Source organism: Molossus molossus, unplaced genomic scaffold (assembly GCF_014108415.1).
Source record: "Molossus molossus isolate mMolMol1 unplaced genomic scaffold, mMolMol1.p scaffold_m16_p_7, whole genome shotgun sequence".
In the NCBI taxonomy this organism is placed as follows: Eukaryota; Metazoa; Chordata; class Mammalia; order Chiroptera; family Molossidae; genus Molossus; species Molossus molossus.
In genome coordinates this window covers 101,604,484-101,622,349 of record NW_023425401.1, presented here as the reverse complement: position 1 = coordinate 101,622,349, position 17,866 = coordinate 101,604,484, and the positions used below count along the sequence as shown (strand labels likewise).

General features: G+C 43.2%; 1 protein-coding gene across 1 annotated transcript in view; it reads left to right on the top strand.

Moving 5' to 3' along the window:
- The window catches only part of PARP12 (poly(ADP-ribose) polymerase family member 12), a 42,897-nt gene extending 27,055 nt beyond the window's left edge, over window positions 1-15,842 (top strand). The window contains exons 6-12 of the mRNA XM_036246954.1: window positions 87-282; window positions 2,500-2,641; window positions 5,888-5,984; window positions 11,070-11,145; window positions 13,023-13,153; window positions 14,047-14,198; window positions 15,440-15,842. Coding sequence (XP_036102847.1) covers window positions 87-282; window positions 2,500-2,641; window positions 5,888-5,984; window positions 11,070-11,145; window positions 13,023-13,153; window positions 14,047-14,198; window positions 15,440-15,765 — 1,120 coding nt within the window. The 3' untranslated portion in view covers window positions 15,766-15,842. The remainder of the gene's footprint in view (window positions 1-86; window positions 283-2,499; window positions 2,642-5,887; window positions 5,985-11,069; window positions 11,146-13,022; window positions 13,154-14,046; window positions 14,199-15,439) is intronic.
- Window positions 15,843-17,866: the final 2,024 nt, after the last annotated feature.

Below are 17,866 nucleotides of genomic sequence, written 5' to 3'. Positions count from 1 at the left end.
TGTCTGGAAGACCATGGATGGAAGCTGGGGGCCTATGTTCATTTGGCTGGTGAAATTTTAAGTGTACCTTTCACGTTCTTTTGCAGGATCCTATGTGCTGATTTGGTCAGTATCTTTCATTCTGATTATCTGAACTTTAACTCTATGAAGTTTGGCACTGCCCGGGCTCGCCGCCTCTCCACAGCCTCCTCGGTCACCAAACCGCCACACTTCATCCTCACCACCGAGTGGATTTGGTACTGGAATGATGACCTTGGTTCTTGGCAGGAATACGGTAAACAAGTAAGTGTGATAGAAAGAGGGCAAGTGATTCCTCCAAACGGTTCATATGGAGGAGCCCTTCCAAACAATGGGCACAAGGATTGTTCTGGAGGGAGTCATCAAAACACCCAAAGATTTCCAGATCTCCTGACTTACCTGCATGGTCTCAGTCTGTACCATCAGCAGGACTACCTCATGAGTGACCTGTCCATTCTAGGCCTTCCTTTCCCACACACTTCTGGTGTCATCTTATATTTATATTTCTTTCTTAGTTTTCTGCTAATTGCCAGTTTTCTCTTGATTCTCAGAAAATCTAGGTTCTTTTCTGCCTGAACTCAGGATGTGCCCCTGAATTTCAGGTTCAAATTGCTTACATTGTATTAATTTTCCAGGGCTGCCATGACAAAGTACCACAAACTGGGTGGCTTAGACATCAGTGATTTATTATCTCACATTTCTAGAGGCTGGAAATCGAAATCAAGGTATTTAGAGGCCATGCTCCCTCTGTAACCTATAGGGAATCCTTTCTTGCCTTTTCTTGGCTTCTGGTGGTTTGCTGGCAGTCTTTGGTGTTCCTTGTCTTATAGATGCATCACTCCAATCTGTCTTTATCATCACATGGTGTTCTCCTTGTGTGTCTTCATATAGCCATCCTCTTATAAGAGGATTAGTTGGATTAGGGTCATCTGCAATGACTCTGTTTTCAAAAAAGGTCACATTTTTGAGGTACTGGGGATTAGGGAGAACAATTCAACCTATAACCTAATCTTGTGTATAAAAGAATTACTGTTCTTGGCCCACTAAGTTTCCTGCATTAAACTTGGAAGTCCATGAGGTGTTGGGCTCCAAGATACATCACCCCAAGCTATGTTTTCGTTGGATTATTTTTAATAGGCTTCTCATGTCAGTTTACCTTTTCCACATATCCCCTTTCCTGTGATCTCTGCTTTGATCTAAAAGCCCTACAATTACCTTCATCCTTTTGTACCTAAACAACCCATCCTTCTGCGTGGAAGGAAAGAACCCCATTTATTTCTCCACTTGCCAGAATCTGACTTCTATTCCCATTACTGTTCATCTGGTCTCTATTCAGGAGGTGGGACCCAGCTAGGTACAAATATTGACAAGGAGCAGAAGGCTTAGTTGCCAAATCCTATAGCATTTCCAGCCTTTGCCCAGAGTGATACATATTCCTTCCTCACTTTCCTGGCATTCCTGCTTCTCCCCCATGTCCTTCATGGGCTTCTTCTACAGTACCCTTGGTGAATGTTGGGGTTTCCCAGGGTCTAGCCCACATCCCCATTCTTTACACTGTGTTTGCAGTGGTGATCACATCGATTCTTCTGACAGTGGTGTCCATCTTGAGTGAGCTCTATATCTCTTGGGGGAGGCATGAAGGGAGCCAGGGATATGGCAGGAGAGGGAGGCAAGGATTCTTCTTCAAATATCAGACTTGTGTGTCTAGACACCTGCCTGATATTTCTGCAATACCTTTGCTTTTTGTTACAGGCACTGTGCTAAGTGCCCCGAATGTCTTATTTTAATTATTTGCCAATCCTCTGCAGATGGTATGATACTATTGTATAATGATATGAGTATGATTTAAGTAATGTTATTATTCCTGTTATAGAGTTAACTAAAGTTCAGAGAGGTTAAAATAACTTGCCAAGGTTATAGAGTAAACAAGTTTGGGACCAGTCCATCCCGAAATCTTAGATATCCTATAGGTAATTGGAATGAGGATGAGAGATCAAAATGGATAATTGAAAAAATAGAAGAGCTCTCTAAGGGATCAAAACAAGAAAACAAGGAGGACTGCCCTCTGATAAAAGGATGGCGGGAATAAGACTAGATGGACAAGAGGCAGCATTGCTCAGGCCATCTAGTTAAGCAGCATTTGATATTCAGTGTTGGCGTTTACCTTTCATTTGAATGCTGTATCATCCATTATGAGTAACTGAATGCTCTGTCCTCCATTGTTCCCACTGTGGTTATCTTGGTTAGCAGCACATATATTTACAATCTTCTGTTTTCCCAGGCAGCTTTTAGGAAGCAGTTGTGTTGGCTTCTGCTCCTTGCCCCTCTCTCCTGCCATATCCCTGCTCCACTCATGCCTCTCCCATGACAGTAATACCACTGTGGGCTTGTCTGCAGTGTGGCAAGGATAGCAGCAGTGTCTGTCTTCGTCATTGTAGATTCTTGCCTTCGTGAACTGTCTGTTTTTCTTTTGCCTTGCAGGGCTTGGAGCACCCCACAGCCTCAGTCAGCAGCAGCGATTTGGAGAAGGCCTACCTGGTATACTGTAATCCAGGGTCTGACAGCCAGGCAGCCATTTTCAAGTTCCAGGCTGGAAAACACAAATACGAGTTAGACTTCAGAGGTACTTCCTGACCCACTGCCCTCACCCAGCAAGGCCTGGCCATCTGTTGGCTGTGCCTTTTCCACATAACCCTGGATGAGCTCTGTATACATATTGAGGGCCAGGAACAAAAAAGAAGGGTGATTTCTGCTCTGAAATGGTTCCCATCTGGAAGGGGAAACAGACCTGTAAACAGATAATGCCAGTCTAGTAGAATCAAAGAGAAGCCGAGTCCCTCTGTGTCAGAGGATTAACCTTAGTCCCCAACAAGTGTCACAGTGGTTCTGCTGTGCAGCTTTGCCTCATACTCCCCAGCATGGCAACATTAATATAATCTTTTCTATAGGCGCCTTTGGCATAAATGGGCTGCTGGGTTAAACATGTGGTAGATGCATACATTAATTAAAAGTTGTTGGGGAGCATATTTTTATGTGTATGTGGTAACCTAAAACTGGGCCTTAAATGACTTGTCCTTTTTGCCTTGACAGATAGAAACAAGCCAAACACTCTTTGGCCAGATCTTCCAGTGACCAATTTGTGGGGATTTTTATTTTTAAGTTTTAGTCTTTCTGTAACCTCTCTTAAGCCATTTTCAGATGGATTTATCAGTCCAGCCTTGTTTGATTTATTTTTGCCTTTAACTTCACATTTTAAACTCTGAATCCTCTGAATATTCAGCATTTTAAATTTTTATTCTTTTTGTAAATCCTCACTTGAGGAGAGAGATATATATATATATATATATATATATATATATATATATATATATATTTTTTTTTTTTTTTTTTTTTTTTGATAGAGTAAAAGAAAGGGAGGGGGAGAGAGAAAGAAACACTGATGTGAGAGATACGACCCTGACCAGGGTCAGGGATTGAACCCGTAACCCAGGTAGTGCTCTTGACTGGGAATCAAACCTGTGACCATTTGGTCCACAGGCTGATGTTCTAACCCCTGAGCCAAACCGGCCAGGGCTGTTCAGCATTTTTAAAGGGAGTTAAAGCCCTGGCCAATTCTGCTCAGTGGTTAGAGCATCATCCCGCAGACCAGGGAGTCCTGGGTTCGGTTCCCGCTAAGGGTATGCAGTTTGTCCCTGCCCTGGTTGGGGTTGTGTGGGTGGCAACCACTCGATGTGTCTTTCTCACATCGATGCTTCTCTCTCTCTCTTCCCCTCTTCTCTCCTTCTCTATCTGAAGATAAATGCAAAAATGTCCTCTGGTAAGGATAAAAATAATAATAATAAATAAAATAAAAAATAAAGGGAGTTAAAGTGGGCTTTCTTTGAAACACAGTTGACTGTTTTCTCTATTTTTGTGGCCCTTCATTCTATGTAGAGGGCAGCAAAGTGTCTTTAGTGAATTACACGAAGGCCACTATAATTGCCTGTTTTTAGCCAGTTGTTTTTGCTTGTGGTTTTGTAGCACTGGTGGTTTTGCTTAAGGTAGAATGGCTGCTGCCTCACTGGACCCTTCTAGGGATAGTAAAGTGTCTACTACTCTTGGGTGAGAACTGCTTACCAGCCTTTAGCATCTGCAAGCAAACACCAACCAAACCAGTCTGATGAATGCAAGTTCCCCAAAAGAGACAGTGAGAGACATACAAAATAATAAAAGTCAGGACTTTCCCGAAGATCAAGTCTATATAAATATCACCCATCTGATGGCTGCTGTTTGAAATATTTGTTAGAATATGTGGGGAATATTAAAAAAATAAATAAATAAAAAATGTCAGATGCAACCTTGATCACTCTCAACCTAGGCCACACTTCCAGGGGGCAGAACAGAAAGTCAGGTAAGGGTGGGTAAGAGCACATGCATGCAAGTTGACTGCAAACTGCAGGAAAATTATGTTCACCACAGACTGCCTCAAATTCATCTTGGTAAACTCAGTTTTTTGTTGTTAGATAACAGTAGTCAAAGAAGAAACTTGAGATGAGTTAACTTCTTACCTCATAGCCTCACTACTAGGTATAATGAAAGCAAGTTTCAGATCTGCCACTCACATTTATTAACTAAATATTATTAGGAAGCAAGTACATTTAAGAAACACATAACAAGCCAAATGACTTGTCTGTATGATCAGGGAAGACATGGCTGTCTTTTAGGGACTCTTGTCACAAATGAGTCACTCAAGGCAAAAGCCAAGATTCTAGAGGTGGAATTCTGACACTTGTTAGCTGGCATCAGTCAAGCAGAATCCCCACAGGCAGGGCTTGCTTAGAGGCTTAACCTGGTGTATCCTCTTTAAGGGTAAGTCAGAGAAAAGGCCTCACTCTGCCCTATCCATGGGAGGATAGGGATTGATTCTCACATATATTTAGCCAGTCCACATGTCTTGAATAACTTTTAATTTCACTAGTGAAAAGCCCACTTAAGATTCATCACAATGTCATTAAACAGGTAAATAAAATTTGTATGGCAATTAACAGTATCAATGAGAGGTTGAGCAATGGGTAACAGAAGGGGTTGTAGCAGCAGGGTCTGGATTATGGACTCCCATTAGAACATAGGGGAACTCCAAGAGTACCTGATCTTGATGACCACCTGGATAGTAGCATAGGGGACACACACCACAAATGCAGTAAGATAAGTTACAGATATATACAAATTAATACTAAAATGCTTTTTAAATGAAAAAAATATCTTTGTGCTCTAGTTACAGAAAGTAAGACTTGACAAGGTTTTCTTGGTAAATGAGGACATGTAATTTAACTCATAGGAAGTAGTCATGGTTTTTCAACTCAAAAGGTGGTGTTTCTTTCCCCTCAGGATGAATCTGAGGATCTCAGGGATGGGCATGGGACAAGAAATTTATTTATTAAAGATGGTTCGGGTTTCATAAGGCTTAGAAATACGGTACTGCTTACAGAGTCAGTTTACTCTAAGAAAGAAAAGTCATAAGAGTAAAATTATTATATTAACTCTAAACCCCACTGGCTCAAGATGTGATAATTCGGTCTCAGGCTGGGCTGAAGCTTTTTTATATCCAACCTGGGAAAAATTGCTAAGCAAAATAATAGTTTAAATAAGATTGGAGGGAACAATTTAAAAGCACTCATGTATAATTGATATGTCAATTACTAATCATTCATCTATTCATTAAACCCAGTCTCCTAAGGATTCCTATTTTCTTTATGAATATTTGAAATGGGTAAAACTGCCTTATTTTTAACAGACTGATTCTGGGTTTTGTACATTTGAATTAGCTTACCAACCCATTTAATTTGTTTATAAAACACTGCCATCCTGTGTGGCTTTTTTTTTCTTCCAGTTTTTATTCAGAAAAACGTGGTATATGGTACATTTAGAAAGGTTTGTCGCAGACCCAAATACGTGTCTCCTCAGGATGTAAAGGTGAAGCAAACCTGGTAAGTAGTATTTGGGGAACTTGTCACTTACTGTGTGTATCAGTTGGGGTGTACTGTGCTGAGTACAGAAAACCCCAGACTAGCTAAAGCATTGACGAGGTTTGTTGGCTGTGTAACTAAGTGCCCCAGCACTCTCTGTGTCTGAGTATTCTGATCCTGGCCCTTGATCTTTTTTATTTTTGCTATTATAACACCACAAAGGATGATCTGGTGTATGTACTGTTTCATATTGTAGAGGTGGGTCTTCAGTTTAGAGTCCTAAAAGGTCAATGCAGGTTCCTCTTCATGGGGTTGAACCATTAGGCACTTGTCCCAGAATGCATGAGGTGCCAGTTTCCCTTGGCTTTGCCAACAGAGTAGTCAAGCTCTTAGATTTTTGCCATTTTCACAGGTGGGAAAGGGTATATCAGTGCATTTCAATTTGCTTTCTCTTATAAGTAAGGCTTACTGTTTTTTCCTAACATGTAAGGGCCATTTGCCTTTCTCTTTCTGTGGAATATTGATGTTTTTGTCTATTTTTCTTTGAACCTTTAGGTATTTTTCTTAAATAGAAAAGCCTTTTTTTATCTATTAGGGAGCCCTTTTTTAGTTAAAACGTATTAGTCTCTTTTATGTATTGTTTCTGGATTTGGACTTTTGGTCAACTATGACTGCTTCTTCTGGAAGTCACTTTTTTTTATTCTCACTTGAGGACATTTTTTTCATTCATCTTCAGATAGAGGGAGAGGTAGAGGGGTAGAGAAATATCAGTGTGAGAGTGACACATCGGCCGGCTGCCACCCACACGACCCCAACTGGGGCCGGGAACAAACTGCAACCAAAATATGTGCCCTTAGTGGGAACCAAACTTGGGTCTCTCTGGACTGTGGGCCGACCCTCTTAACCACTGAGCCAAACTGGCCAGGGCTGGAAGTCATTTTTTATTCTTTCCCTCTCCAGGACCTACCCTCGCCACAGTTTGAAAAAATCTGTCTTTTTTCTGAGACTGGATCTCCCTCTCTTTCTTCTTTTTTTGGGGGGGAGGAGGTTAATTCTCATCCAAGGATATTTGTCCATTGATTTTCTAGATAGAGTAGGCGGGAGGGAGGGAGAGAGAGAAACATCGATGTGAGAGAGACGCATTGATTGGTTGCCTTCTGCATGACCACAACTGGAGCCAGGGATCTCACCTGCAACCCAGGTATGTGTCCTTGACTGGGAATTGAACCCTTGACTCTTTGGTCCACAGACCCATGCTCTAACCACTGAGAAAAATTGGCCTGGGTGAGACTGGATCTCTTTTGTCATCACTCTTAGTCCTCATGGGGTCATGAGCAGACCCACACATCAGAAGTAAAAGTGGTTATTTGTTCAAATTCAGACCTAAGAAATGAATGATTCAGTCTGTCTATTCTGTAACCTGAGAGTCATACATGCTGATTTAGTGATGTGTGGTTCTTCCCTCTAACCTGTGTGACAGGAGCTGGTTGTCATAACTCCAGAGGCAAATCTGAGGTTTGGTCACTTTCAGAAACAAGTTCTGTTTCCAACAGTTAACAGGGTCACAGTTGTTTAATGGAAAGTTCAAAATGGCATTTACACATCAGGTATCTGGTTTAGTTCCTTACTGTCCTTCTGTCCTCCATGAAAATGTTTTATTCATGTGACTGGGCCTTATTTTTTCTTTTATTACTTTATTTTGAATATTTTAAAAATTTCATTATTTCCCCTCCACTAGTTTGGAAGTTATACATTGTATTACTATTTTTTTTATTATTATTATTTTTTATCCTCGCCTGAGGACATTTTTCTATTTTTTGTTCAGATAGAGTGGGAGGGAGAGAGAGAGAAGCATCTACGTGAAAGGGACACATTGAGTGGCTGCCTCCCGCATGACCCAACCAGGGCCAGGGACAAACTACAACCACGGTACTTGCCCTTATTGGGAACCAAACCCGGGTTCTCTGGACCGCAGGTCGGCATTCTAACCACTGAGCAAAACTGGCCAGGGCTATTTTTTTAAAAGGTCACACTAGAAATTACAGCATGTGTTCTTCACTTAGGTATAAGTCAGTCAATTTTTTTGCCCTCCTGTTTACTAATACAAGGACTTTTACATAGTTTATTTCATTTACCTTTCTCTTGACTTCTTTTTTAATTTAATGAGGCACTGTTATTTTATACTATGAATGTTTCATTAAATTTATTCACATTCTTACCAGTTTCTTTGTCTTTTCAAATTTTTTTAGATTAAGGTCTATTGGGAAACGGGGGGGGGGGGGTTTGTTTGCTTTGTTGGGGGTGGGGTTTAATTCATCTGTTTTTTAAATTTTTTATTTTATTTTATTATTATTTTTTTCATCACCATTTATTCCCTCTTTGCCCTCTTATACCTCCACCTACCTTTCTCTCCAGCCATAATCACCATAATGTTGTCCATGTCCATGAGTTCTCTCTCTTTTTTCTTTCTTTTTTTTGCTCAGTATCACCCCTCCTAACCCCTACCCCCACCAGAGCTGTCTGCCTGCTCTCTATGAGTCTCTCTCTATTTTGCTTGGTAGTTCAGTTTGTTCATTAAATTCCACATGAGTGAAATCATATGGTACTTGTCTTTCTCTGACTGGCTTATTTCGCTTAGCATAATACACTATGGGTCCATCTGTGTTGTTGCAAAGGGGGAATTTTTCTTCCTTTTTTACAGCAGAGTAATATTCACTGTGTAAATTTACCACAGCTTTTTTATCCACTCATGTACTGATGGACACTTGGACTGCTTCCAAATCTTCGCTATTGTAAATAATGTTGCAGTGAACATAGGGGTGCATATATTCTTTCGAATTAGTGTTTCTGTTTTCTTTGGGAGTGGAATCACTAGGTCATAAGGCAGTTCCATTTTTATTTATTTTATTTATTTTTAATCCTCACCCAAAGATATTTTTCCATTGTGGGGGGGAGGGATAATCAATGTGAGAGAGACACATCAACTGGTTGCTTCCTGCATAACACTGACTGGGGCCAGGAATCGAATCTGCAACACTTGGGTCCACAACTGATGCCCTATCTGCAGAGCCAAACTGGCCAGGGCAAGGCAGTTCCATTTTTAATTTTTTGAGGTACCTCCATACTGTTTTCCACAGTGGCTGCACCAATCTGTATTCCCACCAACAGTGCACGAGGGTTCCCTTTTCTCCACATCCTCCCCAACACTTGTTTGTTGATTTATTGATGATAGCCATTTTGACAGGTATGAGGTGATATCTCAAGGTGGTTTTAATTTGCATTTTCCTGATGATTAGTGATGTTGAGGATCTTTTCATATGTCTGTTGACCACCTGTATGCCCTTTTTGGAAAAGTGTCTATTCAGATCTTTCACTCAGTTTTTAATTGGATTGTTTTTTGGTGTTTTTTTTGGTGTTGAGTTTTATATTCTAAGTTCTTTATACATTTTGGATGCTAACCTCTTATCAAATGTATCATTAGCAAATATGTTCTCTCATTCAGTGTATTGTCTTTTCATTTTGTTGATGGTTTCCTTTGCTGCGGGAAAACTGTTTTGTTTGAATATGTTTTTATTTTGCCATCAATATTGAAAGATATTTTCACTGGATATAGAATTTTTGATTATAGTTATTTTCTCTTAGAACGTTGATGATGTCATTCCACTGTCCAGTGGTTTTCATTGCTGCTTTTGAGAAATCAGCTGTAAGTTTAACTGGCACTTCTTTGACTGAATCACTTTTTTCCCTCTGGTTACTTTTAAGATTTTCTGTTTGTCTTGGTGTTAAGGATTCTCACTATGGCATGTCTGGGTATGTGTTTTAATTTTCCTGTTGGAGATTCTTTGGGTTTCTTAAACCTGTGAGTTGGTGGATCTCATTAGTTCTCTTTGAAGATTGCCTCTACCCTGTTCTCTGTCCTCTCTTTGGATTTCAGTGAGGTTCTGACCGGATTCAGGCCTTCTTACTTTCTTCTTTACGTCTCAGCTTCTTCCTCACATTTTTCGTCTACTTATTGCTCTGGACCATATTCCGGAGAATTTTATTTCCCATAGCATTCAGCTTACTCATTCTCTCTTCAGGTGGTCTGATCTGCTAGCATGTCCATTGAACTTTTGTATTTTTTATTTCTAGAAGTTCTATTTGTTATTTTGAGCTCCTCCAGGTCATTTTATAGTTTCCTGTTGCTTGCATATGTTTTTAGTTTGTGTTTTATTTTTTTAAACATAGAAAGAATAGTTGTTTTATACTGTGCCTGATAATTTTAACAATTTAATTCTTTGTGGGCCCGTTTCTGGCTGATTCTTGCCCATGGGACCTTGCTTAGTTATTTTAAACTGTGCTGTTTTCCTAGGAATGTTATTTGTGGGAGTTCTTTGAGGCTTAGGATGAAGGTCTCATGTCAGCAGAAACAGAAGGTAGATCTAGTGTAGGAAGAACAGGGCATTCTGAAACTGAGTAATAATAATTTAGAATTGGTTTCCCAGTCCTTGTTCCTAAACCCTTTGGGCCACATGTCTTTTAGAACTCAGCTTTTATTTGTTTTTATTTTTAGAAAGATCATGTGCTGCTTGTATTGCATGACACCTGTAAATAATATTTCTGGAGTGAGAAAAAAAACATAGTCACTTTAGGAAAGATATAGAAGAGACCACAAGTAGACTCTGGCGGTTCAAGTCAAATTTCTACTGCTAAATGAGTTTTGACATCAGTTTTGTTTTTATATGCTAATAGCACCTCTTTGAGGCTATTTTAATAATTCAGAGCTCTTGAATACAAGTTTCAAGCTCTTTGAATTTCGAAATCATGGTTAAGGGGTCTGTGTGTGCTGCTTTAATCAGACTCTCTCCCTTATGTGCAGGAGTTGGGATACAGGTGAGAAATGGATCCCTCAGGCCTCAATTGTTTTAGTTTGGGCCACTTAGGCAAAGAAGAAAGTGCTCTCACAAGGTGGATAGTGTGCTTTAGTGCTTTCTCTCCTTCCCTCTGCTTTACAAAATGAGATATTGAGACTCGAGATGGGTGGTACTGACTAGTGGAGGCCACCTGTGATAGTCTGCTTGTGTCTGAGAACTAAATGTCTCAGTATTTTTTGTTTACATTTTGTAGCAGTGTCAAGTTTCAAGGCCCAAAGAGCATCCCAGACCATTGGGACCCAACAGCCCTGCCAGACCCCGGCTTTAAGGTATGGGACTTTGTGTTGCCTTGGGTGGGGGAGGAGAGTGTTCTTTGAGATAGGTGAGTACGAGCAACTGTGCCATTTCCTCCACCACTGAAGAAGCTGTGAGGCCAGGGCTTGTGAGGGAGGAGGGAAGAGAGATGTGTGGGTTTGTTTTTTTTTTTCCCCCAGGTCTTGGGGATTTTAAGGCTAGAGACCACTCAGGAAATGGCTGTGGTCTTGAGGGGAGAGGATGTATTGTGGATGGAGGACGGTGAAGAAATATTCCAGAAAGGGTAGAAATAAGGAGCGTAAAAGCTGGGCTCGGCTAATATAAATTAGTTTTACTAAGCAAGAAAAGAAAAAGAAACCATTGAGTATGATGAGTGACATCTAGAGGGGAAATTTCTGTTGGAAGGTGGTAGATAATAGAAGACAAAAGAAGGAACACTTAATTCAACAGCTCCTTTAGGGCCTGTCAGACTTGGGGAGCTGTGCTGAATTCAGTTGAGTCCTTAGGCCAAGGTCTGCCCCATCTATGTGGGGCACTCACACTGGCTTCTCATGGCGGCCGCCTGCCAAGCATGTTGCAATCCATCTTTTACAACTGACTATGACTGCCCTGGGAGGATTCATCGTATCGAGCTGTACAAAGCTCACACAGACACCAGTAGCACAGGCAAGACGTGGATGGGTGGGGTGCATTGACAGCAGCAGTGAGATGTCAGAGGATGAGGTGACCATATTGAGGCGATCACAGAAGGCGTTGCTGGGTCCACATTCTAAACGATGGCTGATGTTTGTACAGGCAGATGTGGGAGAACATACAGGTTGATGGGAACCACATGCGAAGCAGTCCAGGTCAGGACGTGGGGTGTCAGCATATCTTGGATGGAGGGTATGCATAGACGTGGGGAGCAGGAGAGAGGTCAGGGCTGTGCTGTGCAGTGCCTTGGTCATGGGGTTGAGCAGTGGCCGTGACAGGTATGGGAGCCTATGACCATCTCTGGTCTGGAAGGGTCAGGGCTGGTTTCTTTACTTGAGGAAGAGGAGTTTGGTGGCTTACATGAGATGGGAGCAGGGAAGCCAGAATCAGGATTTGGGTTGCAGGAGACCCATGGACGTGCATGGCAAGCCCTGATTAGGGTCTTTGGGGCAGGGAGTGAGGTGGCCATTATAAGATTGTACTTGGGGTGAGAGAAGGGGGTGGTCTAAAGGGACTCTTCAGAGTTACCCACATGGTCTGTCACTGGGTCAGGCCTCATGGCACTGGGAACAGGGAGGCTGATTTTATGGTCTGGGCTGCAAGTATGGGAATTTATGCATTGTCACTGTGCTGGCTGCCCTTGATCAGGGTGCCCTCCTGGCCCATCAGAAGTGTGGTTTCCCAGAGCAAGAGGCTAAGGGAGAGGTGGGCTCAGCTAGGAGGGCTGCAGTGGCCACGCTCCTAAGTTGCCATGTGCCCTTCTGCCAGCCTGGCCTTTCCATCAGTGCTTGTGGTATGGGGTGTTCACACAGCGCTGCTGTGCCATGTTCACACATGGCAGTGTTTGCCCTTTCTCCACCAAATGTATTCCTTCCACATTTATTGACACCAACTCTGTGGGCTTGTAGACTATATACTCTGCTTTATGTGGGGTCAGAAGAGCAGGGACGTCTTGGGGATACCTAGGATGGTGTTGATGTAAACACCCCATACCTGTCCTTCAGGCAGGTTTCACAGTGAACATAAATTGCATACATTCTGTGCCTGAAGAGACTGCCCCTTGGGGCAAAGGGGAGAGCGATCATCACTGTCTGGGCTCGCTTCTGCAGTTCTAGCATTTTAGGAGTAGCCTTGGGAAGAGATTGATCTATATTCTACACTTTGATGATGACATAATAAAAATCTTTGCCTCTTGCAGCTGATCACCCTCAGTTCTTCCTCAGAAGAATATCAGAAGATATACAATCTTTTTAACCATACACTGCCCTACTACTATGTGGAGAAGATTGAGCGAGTCCAGAACCTGGCTCTCTGGGAAGTCTACCAGTGGTACGTCAGAGGCTCACTTTGGGCAGGCTGGTGACTTTGTCCCCTCACATTTGTGCATAGTAGGGTAGCTGCTCACCAGACGTGCCCTGGGCTTCAGGGACAATCCCAGATAGCAGCCACTGCTTTTCCAGTGCTGCTGGAATAGGGAACTGTGTCCCTGTTTTCTTATTTATCTCATCATCTTTATACTTAGTGTTGGATGTCCCCTCAGAGAGACAAGAGGATAGAGACTTCCGTAGTGACAAAGCCAGCACTTATTCTTGTATTCTGCCTGCCTCCTTGAAGATCAACAGGATGGTTCAGTATAAGCCACTCACACTCTGGAGAACATAAAGCTATTGATAGCCAGAGAGCAGGGGCCTTATTTTTGTGCCTGAGGACCAGCATGTTCTTGGGCAGGTGTCCATATGGAGAGGAGATTTGCAGCAGGTCACCATGGCAGGCCTGGGGTTCTGCTGACCTGTCCCCACAAAAGGTTGGAGCAGTCTCATCTATGCGGTGGGCCCAGTGATGAAATCAGGATAACTTATGGGAGAGGGGAGATGGAGGCGCCCCCACTGAGCAGCATCCTCAAGCTCTTCCAGCTAAGCTCCATTAGGAAGCAAGGTGGTAGGGATGAAGCGTGCCTCTCTTCCCAGGGCTGGTCTGCTTTGAGAGTTCAAGTCGCTGCTGGAGGCCTAGAATTGTGGAGGGAAAAGCTTCCCTATGATTTTCATCCAGGTACTGTGCTCCCGCTTTCCTCCCTCTGGCCCATGGAGGAGCTTATGGACCTGGATCCATGTCACCTGGCCTCATGACACTTCTGATAAAATGTATTTTCTTGGGTCAGGTGGCCTATATTTGGTGGTAAGTACCCTCTGTCTCCAGTGCACATTTTCCTCCTGTGATTCTAGGCAAAAAGGGCAGATGCAGAAGAGAAACGGAGGGAAGGTGGTAGATGAGAGGCAGCTGTTCCATGGCACCAGCACTGTTTTTGTCGATGCCATCTGCCAGCAGAATTTTGATTGGCGGGTCTGTGGTCTTCATGGCACTTCCTATGGCAAAGGTAAGGGTGAGGGTAGCCTCTATCAGCAGAAACTGGTCCTGCTGCACTGTCCAGGGCCCAGGAAACCATTTTAAAGCAACTGATGGGGTGGGGTGGGGGGGCATTGTAAGCTGATGAGCCAGTTCATGTTGAGGAATGGCCCTAGCAATCTGTGGGGATGCCCAGCTGTTGGCACCCTTCCTCTCACTCCTCTGTGTGCAGCTAGGAGCCTGACCCCAGGTTTAGTATGGGCAGTCCTGCTTAGGCTGGGGTTTGGCTTCCCTAAGAGATGGGCCTGTGTCCCTGTGGAGTGGAGGTCTCGGGAGATGGTGAGCATGAGCTGGGAGAGGAAAGGGGGTGCCTACCCAATCCTGTGCCTGCACTGTTTTGTAAGAATAAAAATATGAACACCTCGGAAACACTCGTGAATATGTCATTCTAGCTGTATGGTGGGTTACTTGAGTGTTTTTCTTGGTTATTTTAAAATTTTATTTGGAAGTAATTTCAAACTCATAGGGAAATTGCAAGAATAATATTTTAGAAACTCCTGTGTAAATTTCTGCATGCATTTACCTAGATTCATCCATTTTAATATTTTGCCATGTTGGCTTTATCACCCCCCCCCATTTTTTTTCTGAACCATTTGTAAGTAGGTGGCAGATATATGCCTTCATCCTTTAACACCTCCTAAGAAAAAGGACATTATTTTGTGTCATCACAGCACAGTTGCTAAACTGAAAAAATTTCATAATGATGCGGTAGTAAAATCAACAGGCCCTACTCCAGTTCTATCGGTTGTCCGTCAGTTAGCCTTAATCCAGCATGATGACTGGGGTCAGGATGGATGAGAGCCAGTGGGAGGGTGGCAGCTTCCAACTCAGGTTTCCATTAAACAAGTTCATAATTCTATGTTTTGGGCTGCTGGTGTCTACAGAGTGGTTCCATATATGGGGTTTTGGGCATGAGAGCCCCATTTAATGGCTGAGGAAACAGGTTTGGGGGTTAAGTATTGTTATGCCCAGAGAGCCTTATGATTTGAGTGACAGATTCAGAATGTGAAAGGATTTTTCTGTCTCAGGTTGGTGTCCCCTCTGACACCCTTCACGAGGGAAGGCTGGAGAAAGAGGGAGGGCAGGAGGGAGATATAGTAACAGAGCAGCAGAGGCCATTGGCATTGCCTGGTTGGCAGAATGCTGGAGCCCCTCGTCCCCGGCTGCAGCTGTCCTCCCGTTGCCCAGCTAAGCCTGTGCATGTCCTTGCAGGGAGCTACTTTGCCCGAGATGCTGCATATTCCCATCATTACAGCAAATCCGACTCGAAGGTCTACACAATGTTCCTGGCTCGGGTGCTGGTGGGCGAGTTCACCCGAGGCAGTGCCTCCCTTGTCCGCCCCCCAGCCAAGGAGGACCAGAGCAACATCTTCTACGACAGCTGTGTGAATAGCATGTCCGACCCTTCTATCTTCGTCATCTTTGAGAAGCACCAGGTCTACCCAGAGTATGTCATCCAGTACACCTCCAGCAAGCCTGAGGCCGGGGCCTCTTCCACCCTGTTCTCCCTGGCATCCTTTTTTGGAATACGGCAGTGAGCATGAGGAAGTTATTTTATGCCTTTTAGGCTTGTCTTCCTTGAAATAGCTATTTAGGAAAGTTTTTTTTTTTTTTTTTTTTTTTTTTTTATCAAAAAAGCTTTTAATGAACTGTTAACATTGACTTCTCAATGAAGTTACAGTCTTAGTCTCTCTCACTGATGATAGTTTTCGGTTTTAAGTCACTTTTGAGCTCGAAATGGGCTAACTAGTAGTGATTGTAGTTGAGTCCATTATTGCTTTTTACTAGGGTAAGTTTTATCTTTTCTTCTTTTTTTTTTATCCTCACCTGAGGACATTTCTTCCATTTTTTGTTCAGATAGAGTGGGAGGGAGAGAGAGGGAGAGAGAGAGAGAGAAACATCGATGTGAAAGGGACACATTGAGTGGCTGCCTTCCACACAACCCAACCAGGGCGGGGGACAAACTGCAACTGAGGTACGTGCCCTTAGCAGAAACCGAACCCGGGTCTCTCTGGACCACGGGCTGTTACTCCAACCACTGAGCCAAACCGGCCAGGGCTTATTTTTATTCTTTTTGTCAACTTTGCTACTGATAGGCAGCAGGCACAGAGTTTCTAGATAGTATTTTATGGATTGGTTTTAATTTTTAATAATTTCTGTCTATCTCAGTGATTTGGTTTTTCAGGGTCTTAGTGGTATCTTGTTTCATTTTTTTGTCAGAATGACACACAGTACAGAAAAACTTGCCTCATGGCCTAGGGAGGGGTAGTCATTGTGTCAGTTGCACTGGCTCTAATCCAGGCAGCTCTTCTGCTTCTCCTGGGCTTCTGGCCTTGGAATTCACCCATATATCACATTGTCAGACAAGTGGCCACTGTAGGGTGTCATTGAATCCTTGCTGGTTTCTCTTTGTCATGGGCCCAGCGTGTGAATGCTCGTCCCAGCATCTCCTAAGTGCATTGGACATCCTCTGAATGTGGGTTTTATGTCTTTATGAGATTTGAATACTTGTGCTACAAATGTCACCATTAGAGTATAGAAATAAAATAATATTTATCTCAAATGGGTGATGACTGAACTTATTCTTCAACATCGTATATTGTGTTCCTGCTGGCACTTTTCTGGGTATTGGAAAATAACAGAACTCCTATTACTGGTCTTGGGCGTGTTGTGGCGCGAGAGAACCGAGAGACCACCAGAGCCAAATTAAAGCCAAATAGAGAGCAAAGCCGGCCAGCGACTGATCCCCAGTTCTTGGAGATCAGCCCCGACTTTCAGCTAATTTTTTATTTTAAAGGGAGTTTGTTACAAACTTCTGCAACTGGCATTTCTTGTTGACCTGGGGAAGAGCAAGCAAGTACAGAAGCGGAGGCATTTAGCGATAAGCGGGAAGGAACCGGAGGTGGGAGGGAGCTGAGGCGAAAGGGAACTGGGTGAACTGGGTCAGCACACATCTATCCTGCTGGTCATTCTATTTTCTAAGTTCTAAAAACTAACACATTCTCTTAGAGGACAAATTCATTTAGAGGAGTATCAGGCCAGCTGGTACTCCTTAGTTTGCCTCTGAAAGCTTCATAATTGGCCTTTTGTTTATTTAATCAGGACAAAGTGATAGTAGCAGGCCAGTGTGTGTAGATTTATCATGAAGCCAATGAAGCTGAAGGTTAAGGGTCCCTCATTTGCTGAAGCCCCTTCCACAGCCCTAGGAGGGGCCCCAGCTATGTGGCCACATGGTCATACAGTTTCGTTAGATTTGCAAGAGTTACATCTTGGTATTTTTTTCTTTCGCCTAACTCATACAGGTTCCAAGCCCCACAAAGCCCAGAATCACTGTTGAGCAGACTGTTGTAGACATGGAGGAGGTGGGTGTGTCCTTCACACACAGCAGGTTATAGAGTCTGGTAGGCGCTGGCTGGCCCTGGGCCAGGGGCAGAGGGTCTGGTAGGGTGGCTCCACGTTATGAGGCCGACTGCCCCTTCCCAGGTACTGTGTTTATTGGCCTCCAGGTTCAGTCCTCAGCAACAGGCTTCTCACCTGCACCATTCTTCCCCACCTTCCTAGTACAGGGTGTTCACTCTCCACACAATGATTCCAGTTCAGTTCGTCCTGTAGTTGTTAGATCCAAGCTGTTTTTCCATC